Source organism: Anopheles merus, chromosome 2R, assembly GCF_017562075.2.
Source record: "Anopheles merus strain MAF chromosome 2R, AmerM5.1, whole genome shotgun sequence".
Taxonomy (NCBI): Eukaryota; Metazoa; Arthropoda; class Insecta; order Diptera; family Culicidae; genus Anopheles; species Anopheles merus.
The window spans coordinates 12795726-12809574 of NC_054082.1; the positions used below are offsets into that span (position 1 = coordinate 12795726).

General features: G+C 52.7%; 1 protein-coding gene across 1 annotated transcript in view; it reads right to left on the minus strand.

Moving 5' to 3' along the window:
• LOC121590020 overlaps positions 1–13849 on the minus strand; it is a 32832-nt gene that overhangs the window by 2037 nt on the left and 16946 nt on the right. Inside the window, exons 9-15 of the mRNA XM_041909350.1 lie at positions 12631–13842; positions 10572–12066; positions 9795–9829; positions 7022–8270; positions 5761–6558; positions 3560–4564; positions 2619–3380 (exon numbers count right to left, since the gene is read on the minus strand). Coding sequence (XP_041765284.1) covers positions 2619–3380; positions 3560–4564; positions 5761–6558; positions 7022–8270; positions 9795–9829; positions 10572–12066; positions 12631–13842 — 6556 coding nt within the window. The remainder of the gene's footprint in view (positions 1–2618; positions 3381–3559; positions 4565–5760; positions 6559–7021; positions 8271–9794; positions 9830–10571; positions 12067–12630; positions 13843–13849) is intronic.

A 13849-nucleotide genomic window follows, 5' to 3' on the forward strand; every position in this document is an offset into this window, starting at 1 on the left:
CACACACACACGCAAACATGGAAACACATACATTCGATGGGAATTCGACACACAGACACACACAGACACACAGGCAGCGGTTACGGACTAAATGGTGCTATCTAAACACAAACTCTCCAGCTTCTGCTCCCACTTCTACGACTGCGGGGAGTGCCTTAAAACCGTCTCGTCAGCGTGTGGCGGTCCGGTCGGGTTTGCTTCGTCGACGAGAGCCGTATGTGGTCGAGCACGAGAATGCAACAGTTCGTGACGTCCTCGCCACAATCGTTCCGCACCACGCACTTGTACATGCCCGCCTCCTGGTGCGTGATGTCGTAGATCTCCAGTATGCTCATGCCCTGGTGGCGCGAGATCCGATACTTGGCCCCGCTGCTCAGCTTCGTGTAGTTGTGCACCCACTCGATCTCGCAGTTGACGCCCCAGAACGAGCAGACCAGCAGCAGGTTGGAGCCGCGCTTGACCAGCCGATCGCGCAACACCGTCTGCACGATCGGTTGGTACATCTCGAGCGAGCCGTGATGCTGACTGTCGTGGCCACGGGACAACGTCGTCGCGAACGTGTCCATCCGGTAGTGGTACGGGTAGGTTTGGGATCGTTTACCACCGACGGTGGTGGTGGTGGTGCGGTCCATCATCTCGGTGGACACTTGAAGCTGGGCGGTGCGTTGGGATTTGGATTCTTCGCGAGTCGTAGTCGCCGATTCGGTTGTGCTGGTGGTTGCTGTGGAGAAGAATAAGAGAAATGATTAGCAGAGGGGCCTTAGAATAATCGAAGAACATGGCAATGTACTATTAGTTAATATATTTTTGAAGCGATTTTCAGAGGTTCTTATACTGTTGGCGCTCTTTCAGAACTCTTTGTGATGCTATATCATAAGTTATCAAGCATCAAATATGTCATGAATGTATCACAGAGCTTCAGAACAGCTGAAAACCCCTGTAAAGCCCCCTAAGGCAATAAGGAATTTAATCATCAGTCTCTACATAAAGGTTCTAGTGCATTAAAGATGTCAAAAGAATGCTACTGAGCGATTATTGCTTGGTCTAATGATTCCTATTCTTATTAATTCTTTGCAATCACAGCATTGACTGGCTCAGTTGTCTATTTGATAGAAGCACTTGCTTCTACAAGCACGGACGGGATAGATTCCCATCCAGAACTTTCCTTCCAAACCTTTTACTGACGCAACTGGTAGACATACGGGGGGAAGTCTAACATGAACGCACCCGATGTTGTTGGCCGTTTTACGCCATAGGTACAGAATGTCTGTCGCGATATAAGCAATCTGTTGTTGTGTGTAGCTTAATTGGTACACTACATCAAGTTTTTATCGTGGAGTGGCGATCAAAATCTATACAAGCACACTCTCAAGCAACAGAAAATGATTCTAGAAAATTGACACACTCTCTCGAGAGCGATTGTTTGTTTGTGTTCAATCTGTCCACTTAAACCCCCCCCTTACAAAGTTCGAGAGTGTTTATAAACACATTCCAAAGTGGCTGTTCTGTTCTCCATCACAACAATCGGGTGTTCTTACCTTGCACGGCACCGCCGCTACTGCTGCCCCTGCCACCACCAACGGAGTGCCGTCCGCTTGCCGCCGTATCATCCTCCATCGTCTCGGTAAGTGGCATCACCGTCGGGCTAGTTCGCTTGATGCGGGCCCAGTCGCGTGAACGCCATTCCGTCCGCTCCACCTTCGTCAAACCCTGCTGGTGCTGCTGCTGGTCCGCTACGGTCGGCGATTTCCGCATCGTTGTGCCGGTCGTCGTCGTCAACCGGTCGTAGTGAGAGAGGTAGCTGCGACGCTGTCTCGCCGCAACGTCTGAAGAGGCTGTTACATCACGAGCCGACGACTCACCGTGGCTCAAGTGGCCAAGCCCCTGCATGGAACCGTAATAGTACGGGCTGCTGCTACTACTGTGAGGATGGTAGCTGCTGCTACCGGTAGAGGCACGCAACGATCGACGATGCTCGAAGGTCGTTTGCCTGCTGCTGCTGCTGTACGCATGATGCTGGTCGGCGGTAGTACCGGTGTGTTGTTGATGTCTTCTGTAGTACTCCTTCACTTTGGTGTGATCGTACCCGGCACTTGCCGTCGACCGTGTCGAAGATCGTTGATGGGAGGTGGTGCTGTGGCCACTGGCAGTAGCGGTGTTAGTATACGATTTGTCTGTGTAGTGATTTGTACTGGCCTGCTGGTACTCTGGGGAATCAAAACATTCAAAACAAGTGTAAGATAAACACACACACATACACACACACACATACATATCTAGACATTTTACCCGGGCCGGAATGTGGCCGATGCTCTTTGTGTTAACAGAGAGTACAGTTGCTCACTGGTTATCGGTGTTGCTTAGGAATATAGAAAGACCCTTCTGCTTTGACAGACAGATACGTGCACGGTCCGATATAACGCGGAGACCGCTCAAGGTAGTGACAGTAGTTGACAGATAGATAGATATTGACAGCGGGGATTAGCTAGTGTACGGTTTAGTAGTAATAATCAGATACTGAAGCAGTGTGCAGGCAGTGACAGCCCCGGCTGCTGCCACCATGTTTGACCCGGGTGCTGCCGCCGACTGCTAGTAGCAGACGCCATCACGCTCATTACCTAGGATGTTGCTAGCAAAGATTGGCGGTACGAACTTGGTGTACGGATTCTCATAAACAGTCACCGCCGACTTGGTCTCAATGCTACCGGCGTAGTTGCGCGCCTCGAGCTTGTACGTGCCGGCGTCCTCCGTCGTGACGTTGACGATCTCGAGCGTCACCTTGCCGTCGCGGCGCGTCTTCTGCCGGTACTTGCGGCCCTGCACGAGCGGTATGTCGTCCTTGTACCACATGAACAGCGGGAACTTGCCGTCGACGTAGCAGGTAAACTTGAGGTTCGAACCCTCCGGCACGGTCTTATCCTGCAGCTGCGTAATGAACCGCAGCTTGTACCGATAGTCGTACTCCTTGTCGTGCTGGCTGCGCGTTTCCGACCACTTGATCAGCGCCTCGTCCTCCGGATTGTAGTCGCAATCCTTCGCCCGCAGGTGCCGGCTCAGGATGGGCTTTTCCGACTTTTTGTGCAGCTCGTCCTCGAACACCTTCAGCACATCCTCGTCGCTGTTCTTGTAGTTCAGCCAGTACGACATGTCCGTCTTGTCGACGCTGTTCTTCGCCCGGCACACGTACCGCCCGCTGTCCTCCTTGCTCGGCTGAAAGATCTTCAGCAGCTGCCGGCCGTCCGGGTACTTGCGGAAGTACAGCCGGCCGCCCGTGTTGTGGCGCATGAACACGCCCTGCACGATCCACACCGTCTCCGGTTCGGGATCGCCCCGCACGCAACACTCGAGCGTCAGCTCGTCCTGTATCGGGTCGTACTTTTCTGTAAGGGAGAATCAGGTGGAAATCAGGAACACGGTCCAGGAAACAAACAAAATGCGCGCAATGTTCGCGGGGGTTTTTTTTTTCTCGGAGAGTTCCCCTCGTCGAGCCTGCTCGCCCGATGTCCGACCATCCGACGTTCTGCCGACCGCTTCTGCCTCCTCTTCATCTCGTGCATACCTTGCATGGGGCGGGTAAAGACCGGCGCTTCGCCCTTAATCTCCGTCTTCTCCACCACCGACACCGTGCACGTTTGCTCGATCTCACCGTAGGTCGGGCACTTGGCCACGCAGGTGTAGCTGCCCGCGTCCCGGTACTTGCACTGCTCTATCTCCAGCACGCACGTGCCGCACCGCATCGTGGTGTGCGTCAGGCGCAACCCATTGCCCAGCACACGCCCGTCCCGCTTCCAGTAGGAGCTCACCTCCTCCGGGCACTTCACGTACGCGATCAGCCGTAGCGTCTTGCCCGGCTCGACCCGCACGTTCGCCATGTGCGACACAAAGTCGAACTTTTTGCGCCGCTCGAACTCTTCCAGCGCCACCTGCGTGCGGGACTTGCGCCGCTTGTAATGCGGCTCCGGCTCGGGTTCCTTGGCCGGCGCCACCGGTTCCGGCTCCACGATCTGGACGCTACGCGGCTCTGCCGGGGCCTGCGCTTCCGCCTCCGCTTTCGTTTCCTCCTCCGGCAGCTCCTTCACGTCGGCCAGCTTCGGAGCGCGCTTCACCTTCGGCGGTCCCTCTCCCTCCTCCCCACCTTCCGCTTCCTCTTCCTCCTCCTCGCCGCCGTCTTCCTCCTCCTCGCCGGCTTCGCCATCGCCAAAGGTGGGCGGCGGCTCGACCGCAATGTACGATTCGGCCTTAAACCAGCCGGGCCGCTTCTTGGCCAACCACTCGAAGTACTGCTCCTTGCTGCAGAAGTCGACCACATGCTTGCACGTCGCCTCGCCGACCGCGTTCGTCGCGATGCAGATGTACTCGCCATTGTCCGTGTACGAAGGGTCGTAGAACACGAGCGACGCGATCGTGTGCTCGGCCGTCTCGTCAAAGTGCTGCGAGATGCGCATGTGGCTGTCCGGGTAGACGCCCAGCTTGATGATGCCCTTGTACCACGTCAGCGTTGGCGTCGGATTGGCCCGGATCACAAACTCCACCGTGAGGATGTTGCTGTACGGGTCGTAGTTTTCTACATGCAAAAAAAAAGAGAACGGGACAGTATGCAGAGGTGTTAGAAAATTTAGTGAAATGTGTTGCACCACCGCCGCTTCACTTTACATCCTGATTACTTGCGGTTCGTCGAAAAAGATGTATGCACTCGCGAGACTTTAAGTATCTATTAATTAAACTGACAGGGTTTTCTACGCAGCTCAACATTCCAAGCAAATCTATCAGTTTCTGTACAGATTCATTTCAATGTTTCATACAAAGGTCCTTAGCAACCGTTACTCCCGTCCTACCAATCTTCATAGAAATTCCCATGATGACGACCAAAATCAGACCCATAAGCCTACTTGTAGACTATCTAGCCACTTTGTTACAATCCTACTGAAAGATTGGGAAATGTCCAATGAACCTAGTCCAACCAACCAATGACAGATTATTCTACTAAAGATTGATATTACTGAACGTTGAAATGATATGTTTGCTTATGGCTTAGAGCTGCCCAGAGAAACCATGTACTATTACTACCTACACGTCATCACGTCCTAAAGTATGAGCTACACAGGAGTTTTTGAGTATCATTCTAATATGAACAGCATTAATCATCGTTTGCAAGATGATTTTCAACAACTGTCACAAGTATTATTTCCATCACAATAACTGTTTAGTTTGGTACACATGATTTTCAACAGGTCAACTAACTGAATCCAGATTGTAACGTGTAAAAATTCATGTGTAAAGAACTGAACAAACATTGTCATGCAAATACAAGGTTCACCGAGTCAGTACCTAAAGTAAACAGCATTATTCACCGCTTGCCATATGTTTTTCAACAGCTGCCACCTATTGTATTTGCATCACAATAAATCTTCAGTTCTTCCACAAGATTTTCAACACTTCACAATAAAATGTCAACAGCTTGCGGCGCGTTGAAAGTCATGTAGAAGAAAAAATACAACAGACATGTGGCAGCTGTTGAAAACATCACACGATGTTCCACATCGGAAAGCGGTTCGGCAAACCCTGCAAATCATACTACAGTTGTTGAATATCATATCACAAGAGGCGAAACATGCTGTTCACATTGGAAAGTGCATCGAAAAACCCCCATTGTAAGTGTGCACAGGCAATATGTCAAGAATAGGTACCACCACCCAGTGCTATTATTAGCAATGCCCCAAAATCTAAACCAAACTATCATCGGCACAAGCGCGAACTTACCTCGAACCATGCGCACGAACGTGGGCGCAAAGGTTTGCACCGTGTTGACCGGCTCGACCACCGTCAACCGGCACACGGTTTCGATCTCCTCCGTCGCGTTCTTCGCCTTGCACTTGTACTCGCCCGCATCCTTCACGGTGACATCGTTGACCCACAGGCAGCCGTACGCGCCCCGGTGCATGTCGTTCATGTCGACGACGTGGTCGTCGTACTCGACCGGCTGCCCGTCCTTGAACCACTCCAGCGTCGGATCGAACCCGGTGGCGCAGCACATCAGCTTCAGCCGGTGGCCGGCCACGATGGCCCGGTTGGTCAGGTGCACCGACCACTGCAGCTTGTCCCGCTGGTGCAGTATCTTCTTGTGGTAGTAGCGGGCCATATCGCCCCCGATCGGCGGAGGCGACGGTGACTTCTCCGGCGCGGTTCGCCTGTGCTTGGCATGGCCACCCACTTCCGGTGGTGGCGCGGCCGGTGCTTCGCCCTCTTCGCCCGCGGGCTGCTCTTCGGTCGTCGGTGCGGCGGGTGCTTCGACGGCGGCAGGAGGAGGAGGTGGTTGTTCCTGCGGTTCCGGCGGCGGAGGTTGGGGAGCGCCAGAGGGAGGAAGTGCGGCATCGCCCGAGGCGGGTTGTTCGGCTGCCGGAGCATCGCCAGCAGCTGCGGTAGCTTCTGCTACTGCTGCCGGTTGTTCCGGGGTAGAAGCAGTGGCAGCAGCTTCTGCTGCCTGCCCTTCACTTGCAACTACTGCCGGTGCCTGCTGCTGCTGCTGCTGCTGCTGCTTGTCCTCTAGTGAAACATCATCTTAATGTATTAGTAAAATGATACAATACATCGAATTAGAATCCACCGCCAATCGACTATCACGACAACAGAAGGACACAGAGACACAGCTTTAGTGATAGCTCCGATGGATATCGACCGATGTGTGACGACGATGTGCGGCTACGACAGTACGAACGGACGGCACAGTGACGACAGCTGCTACACGCACACCACGGGCGAAGTTACACACACACATAAATACAAACAATACACATACACAAAAACAATACACACAAGCGTACAATCGTAACGAAGAGTGGCCGGCCAACGTCTGGCACGCACACTGTGCAGCTACATGACTCTATATCGCAAAAGAACTGCTCGATGGTCGAGAACTCCATCACCTCAACCAACACCTGGAGCCCCGGTAGCATAAACACACGCTTGCACACAGCCTACTAGCCTACTACTACTAGAGCTTGGCAGGCAATTTTGGCGTTACCTTTGATCGAGATGAACGTCGGCGGCGTTGGTTTGGTTTCGTAATTTTCGTACACCGTCAGCGAGGTGCTGGTGGACGTTTCGCCGTTCTTGTTCTTGATCATGCAGCAGTACTCGCCCGCGTCGGCATTGTCGATGTCCTTGATCTCCAGGCTGAGCAGGCCCTCGCTCACCTTGAACGTGTGCTTGGTGCTCTTCTCGATCGGGTCGCCGTTCTTGAGCCAGCGCACCGTGATGCCCGGGCCGGAGATCGTGCAGGTCAGCTTCACCGTCGAGCCCTTCGGCGCGGCACGCGCCTTCAGATGCGAGATCACCAGCGGTGGCCGCATCATCTGGCGCTGCCGCTGCCATTCCAGGTCGCGCTCCCGTTCCGTCATCTCCTGCGTGGTCGATTCGCGGCGCGACGCTTCACGGGACTTGTCTTTCTCCTTCGCTTTCGGTTTCGCCTCCGCTTCCGCTTGCTGCTGCAGCTGCAGTTCGAGACTGTCGATGCTCTTCCACACCGACGGATCGAACTCTTCCTTCACCGGGATCAGCTCTACGTCTGAGTCATATTCGGGCTCGGGCGGTGGCTTTATCGGTTCCGGCTCGGGCGTCGGCTCCTTCGGCGGGGGCGGCGTCGGCGCCCGAGGCGGCTCGGGTTCGGGTTCCTCCTCCTCCTCCTCTTCCTCCTCCTCTTCCTCCACCGGTTCCGGCTCTGGTTCCGGCTCGGGCGGGGGCGGCGGCGGCGGCGTCGGCTCCTTCGCGGACTTACCTGCCTCCTCCTCCTCCTGTATGCGGGCCAGCTCGGCGGCCGCCTCCGCCTCCGTTTTGGAGTGCTCCTCGGCCGGCTTCGGCGGCTCGGGCTCGACCATCTCCTCCTCCACCACCACCACCTTGACGGTCGAGATGTCGCCGCAGCTGGCCGGATCCAGCGAGCACGAGTCGGTGAAGAACAGCGAGATGTACTCGTCCACGTTCGTGACGCCGCCCGAGATGTCCATCACGAGCGCCTTGTCGATGATGGCCTTCTGGGACGCGACCTGCTTCTCCGGCCGCTCGCCGATCTCGAACGGCGACTTTTCCCGGTGCAGGCTGCGGAAATCGCGCGGCGAATCGCCCCGCCCCGGTATCTTCAGCAGGTCCAGCATCGTCGGCTCGGCCGGCGTCACCTCCACCTGGACCGGCTCCTCCGGCTGGTTCTTTTTCGACCGCGACCGGCGCTCCCGTCTGCCCGTCATCGTTTTCCTCTTTCCTCTGTGTGTGTGTTTCTGGTGCTACCCGGAAATTACCACCTTACTACCTTACCCCTCTTACTACCTCTTTTCGACAGCGTAGCGCTCCACAGCATACACTTACACAGACACACACGCACGCACGACACACAAAACACACAGACACACGCGGAGATGGATGGTCGCCTGCCCTGCAGAGGCGCGATCAGCGACGTCCTGATCGCTGACGATCGATTCCGGCGCACCAACAACACCAACCACCACCAGTTCTCAGTACCACCAGCAGCTCCACCTTTCGGAAGGGGGTCGGGAGAATCTGGGAAAATTGGACAGGAGAAATTAGAACGGAAATGGAGTACTACACACCACCGGCACAAAACCACCGTGTTTTGGGGGAAACTTTGAAACGGAAACTTTGGAGCCCAACTACGGGCAGCAACCACACAACCAATTTTTTTTTGGGTATATTCTTCCCCAAAACCTCGAGCCAACCCACCAGCGAGACCGTGACGACACACTGTACAGGCGAACGCTGTCGGAGAAGTGAAGCGCACTTCGCACGGTGCAGGGTAGTTCAATTTTCTCGGCTGGTACGAAAGGTACGAACCACCACACAAATCCCCACAAATCGGTACTCACGCCCTCACATTAAAAAAAAAATCCCCACCGGACGTGGACACAATGTTAGCGCGAGGCCTAGAATCGGGGGCTACTTTGCTGCGTTAGCTAAAGCGCGCAACTATGTCAATCGGATCGTTTCGATCGGATCTGCTGGGCCGAATCGAACCCGAAACCCGACCGACGCCGAGACTTGGGGAGTTAACGCGTATCGTTCGGTTTCGTGTGACGACGGAGCCTGCCGCTAATCGCTATTTAGTGGTGACATAGTTTACGCGACATAGCTGGCTGGCTGTGACATAGTTTAGCGATGCGCTGTTCTACTTTATCGCATTATTTATAGGCATCTGATGACACCGACGTGTACGCGCCCGCCCCAAGGTGCGAAAAGAGGTTGTTTTGCTATCCCTCCCCAGCCCCAGAGCTTAGTGGGTCAATACCTGATTGATTCAATGGCGCGCACGCGGCGCAGCGCATATCCTATATCCCGTCGTCATTCGGCCGACTGGTAAGCGTAAGGCATGTGGGCACACGCCGTACAGGATGGCGCACACCCCACCATCATGTTGAGCGGATGGTATGGCTCGAAATGGGCTTAAATAACATTGCGTTTAGCGCTTTAATTGATGTACAGGGCACTGCATTATCGGAAGCAGCGCAGGCGGGAAGGCGGGTGGTTGTTTTTCTTATGTTTTTTTTTTTTGCTTCTAGTCCTTGTGCTAGAGCTTTCCTTTGTTGAGAAAGGCATAAATTTCACTTGCACGAAGAAGAACAGCAAGTACACGCAAGTCCGACTGGGGTTTAGCCGAAGCAGTTGCCCGATAACGATCATCCCCGTACCTCACGAATGCAGAAGGTATTTTTGGGTAATCTGCCAAAACCCTAACTGCGCACAGGGCTGGCTGTGGGTAATGGCGATGGGACTATGCCAAGTGTTACTACTGCATGCGAGTGGATGTTGGGCTGGTTCATGAGATCTGTGTATGAGAGCCGACAGTACTCGGAACATTGGATGCTGGAATTTGCGTAAAGGATCCTGAAAGTAACATTTATAGTAGTAGCCGTAGGATAACCAGTGAGACTGTTCCTGTTAACATTAGAGATAGTAGTTAGAGCATTGGTGATTTGTTCAATGGGGAGTTTGGGCGTCGCGGTCTCCTATGATCGGAATGATCGTCTCCGCCCACAGTAACATTGAGAATATTTCTATTGAAATTCCTTGAGATCATCCTCTCTTAGTAATCGAATCGAGCCGAACAACTACAGAGGATCACTTTTACTTGATAGACAGAGAGAATTCCTCCGATCATAGTCACACGGATCTAGCTTCGATCATGTGTATTTAGGGATATTTTTACCCCTAACAGTGTCGGACGACTGCAAAACGATTGTAATAAACGCTAGACATTGTCCACCGTTCGTCATTTCGGATGTTTCGCACATACGCTTTGTTCCGATCGCGACACCATGCCACCATGCCATGCAGCCAAAAATACTAATTTACCTACAAAGGGGCAGACCGCGGTTTCTGTGTATGTGTGTGTGTGTGTGTGTGTGTGATCGATAAAATTAGTTTCCCACACAACAAGTGCGACATGTCCGAAGAAGAAGCTTTCCGTCCGCCCGCGACAAACCTTCATTGAACAAATCAACCAATCAACAAGTTGGGTTAAAAATAGAAGATGAAAACAAAAGAAAACAACAACAAAAAACACGTACCCATTTGGTGCGGTATACTGAACGACGGGCAGATGATATCATCGCTCGTATCATACACCTCGACGGTGCACTTGTTGAACGACTGGCCGTAATTGTTGAAAACGTGGCACGCATACACACCGGTATCCTCGTACTCGGCGTGGTCCACCTGCAGCGTGATGAGCCCGTTCTTCTGCACCATATGGTACCGCCCGGTTGGTGCGATGTCGCTGCCATCCTTCGTCCACCGGACGTCGATCTCCGAGTCCAGCACCACGCACAGCAGCTTGAAGCTGTGATCGCGCTCGATGAACACGTTCTTCAGGTACACCGCAAACGATGGCCCGCGCTTGGACGGTAACGCGCCCAGGCTGCACCTGGACGAGCTGCGGGGCGGATCGTCCCGCTGCCCGACCGGGCTACGGGTGGCATGGCGCCGTACCGCATCCGCCCGGGTCTGCCGCGCGTCTACCGTGCGACGGGCACTTCTTTCCCGGCCACCGGCCGGCACCGATTCTGCCTCGTCCGTAAGTCCCTGGCGTGCGGCAATCAGCTGGATGTGCGTCTGTTCCGACTTTTGCTCCCGACGCACCTCCTGACTGCTGGCGATCTTGTAGTGCGTTATCAGCTGCTTCACCGCATGTATCGCATCCTGCGTGCTGGTGCGGGTGTACTTCTCCTTGCTACCGATCACTATGAACTGTTCCTCGCTCAGACAAAACTCGATCGTGTCAAAGATCTTGAGCAGTTGCAGCTGGTAGCGCAACAGCCAGTCGGAAATCGTCCCATTGTTGCCGAGCCTGCGCATCACGTCGCAGTACCGCTCCAGAGACTCTGCTAGCAAACGAAGATACTCGACGGAGTCGAGCTGCAGCGGGTTCACCGTGAGCCGTTCAATTACCAGCTCGAACGCGCCCAGCAGCTGGTCGTCCTTCTCCACCAGCGTCTGCAGGCAGCAGGTCGTCCTAACCTGCAGCATGACGGTCTTGAGCGTGACCAAATTCTTACGAACCATTTCCAGCAGATCCTTCTGCTGTTCCGTCTTGCTGTGCAGATCAAGCAGCGCCTTCAGCAGCCGGTCCAGGCTAAGAAGCTGCCGCTTGATCTCCTCCACGATCGTAACTTCGCGCTCATTGCGCACCCTGGTAAGGTGCTGCTGCGAAATTAGCGATACGACGCGATACAACTGTCTCAAGTTATGCTTCAGTGCCGGACTCAAGGCTTCAGCGTCTCCCGCGCCCGTGCTTGGCGGCAGAACGCTCACCAGATCATGCACGGGAATGGTAAGCTGCTGCAGAATGTTTACGCAGGTCGCGTAGGACGGCTTCTGAACAGTGGCCACCACGGACGGATGCAGTAGGGTTAAGGATTTACAAATTTGCACAAAGTAGGACTGTACGGTCTTTGAGGTAAGATCTACCCGGTCCGAGCCGAAGTTCAGCTGAATGTACTCAAGATCCTTCTGCAGCAGCTGCAGTTCCACGCTCGTTTTGCTTAGCGCGAGTTCTGCTTCTGCCTGCGTTGAACGTCTTTGGTAAATGCATTGTCTTACTTCAGTGAGCAGTACCATTACGGTTTTGTAGAGTGTGAAAACGGTTCTCCATTCCGTAGCTTGAATCTGTTCGCTGCGTTGTGGTAATAGGCCAAATGAATCCACCAATTGCAGGAGGCTATCTTCCAGCACTTTCCATGTCTCGGACTGCGCTGAGTAAAGGTCAATCAGAGATAAGGTCGCGATCCATGTAGCGATCGGAGTGTGGAAATGCTTCACAAGTGGCATTTGAACATCGCAACGCTCGAGATCGGCAGAGCTCATCATGCTAAGCTTAACATTTTTAAGTGCAAAGGACAAATTTTTCCCCGCACTATTGGTCAGGAACATACGCTTGATTTCCAGCAGCAGTTCATGCACATTGTCTAGGACGGTTTGAACCTTAGCAATAGTCTTTTCCTGCTGAATAGTACCTTCCGATTTCTTCATTATCACCACAGCGGCTTCCGTTGTATCTCCTATCTTCCTTTGAATTTCATCTTCTTTCTTTTGCTGCTTAGCTTCACTTGTTTCATGCACCATCCTTACCTCTGCTTCTTCTGTTTTCTTGCTCTTTTTCCTAATCTGTTCCTCTTCCGCCTTCTTCTTAGTATTTTCTTCTTTCTGTATTTTCTTCTTAGCTTCGTCTTCTTCCTTTTGTTTCTTCGTTTCTGCTTCCGCCTTCTTTTCTTTTGCTGTTTTCTTTTCTTCCTTCTCCTTGGTTTCTTCCTCTTCGTTCTTCTTGGTTTTTTCTTTTTTATTTGCTTCTTCTTCTTCCTTTTTCTTCTTTATGTCTTCCTCTTCCTTCTTTCTCTTAGCTTCTGCCTCGGCCTTCTTCTTGGACTCGTCTACTTCTTTTTTCTTTCTTGCTTCTTCTTCTTCCTTCTTCTTCTTGGCCTCTTCTTTAGCCTTCTTCTTCTTGGCCTCTTCTTCAGCCTTCTTCTTCTTAACTTCTTCCTCCTCTTTCTTCTTCTTGGCTTCTTCCTCTTCCTTCTTCTTCCTGACTTCTTCCTCTTCCTTCTTCTTCTTGGCATCTTCCTCAGCCTTCTTCTTCTTGGCCACTTCTTCAGCCTTCTTCTTCTTAACTTCTTCCTCTTCTTTCCTCTTTTTGGCTTCTTCCTCTTCCTTCTTTATCTTGACTTCTTCTTCTTCCTTATTCTTCTTGGCTGCTTCCTCTTCCTTCTTCTTCTTGGCTGCTTCCTCTTCCTGCTTCTTCTTGGCTTCTTCCTCTTCTTTCTTCTTCTTGGCTGCTTCCTCTTCCTGCTTCTTTTTCATCTCTTCCTCTTCCTTCTTCTTCTTGTCTTCTTCCTGCTTCTTTTTCGCCTCTTCCTCTTCCTTCTTCTTCTTGGCTTCTTCCGCCTTCTTCTTGGCTTCTTCCGCTATCTTCTTGGCTTCTTCCTCTTCCTGCTTCTTCTTGGCGTCTTCCTCTTCCTTCTTCTTCTTAGCCTCTTCTTCAGACTTCTTCCTCTTAACTTCTTCCTCTTCTTTCTTCTTTTTGGCTTCTTCCTCTTCCATCTGCTTCTTGGCTTCTTCCTCTTCCTTCTTTTTCTTGGCTTCTTCTTCAGCCTTCTTTTTCTTAGCCTCGGCTTCAATCTTCTTCTTCTGGGCTTCTTCCTCTTCCTTCTTCTTCTTGGCTTCTTCCTCTTCCTTCTTCTTTTTGGCTTCTTCCTCTTCCATCTGCTTCTTGGCCTCTTCCTCTTCCTTCTTCTTCTTGGCTTCTTCTTCAGCCTTCTTTTTCTTAGCCTCGTCCTCAGCCTTCTTCTTCTTG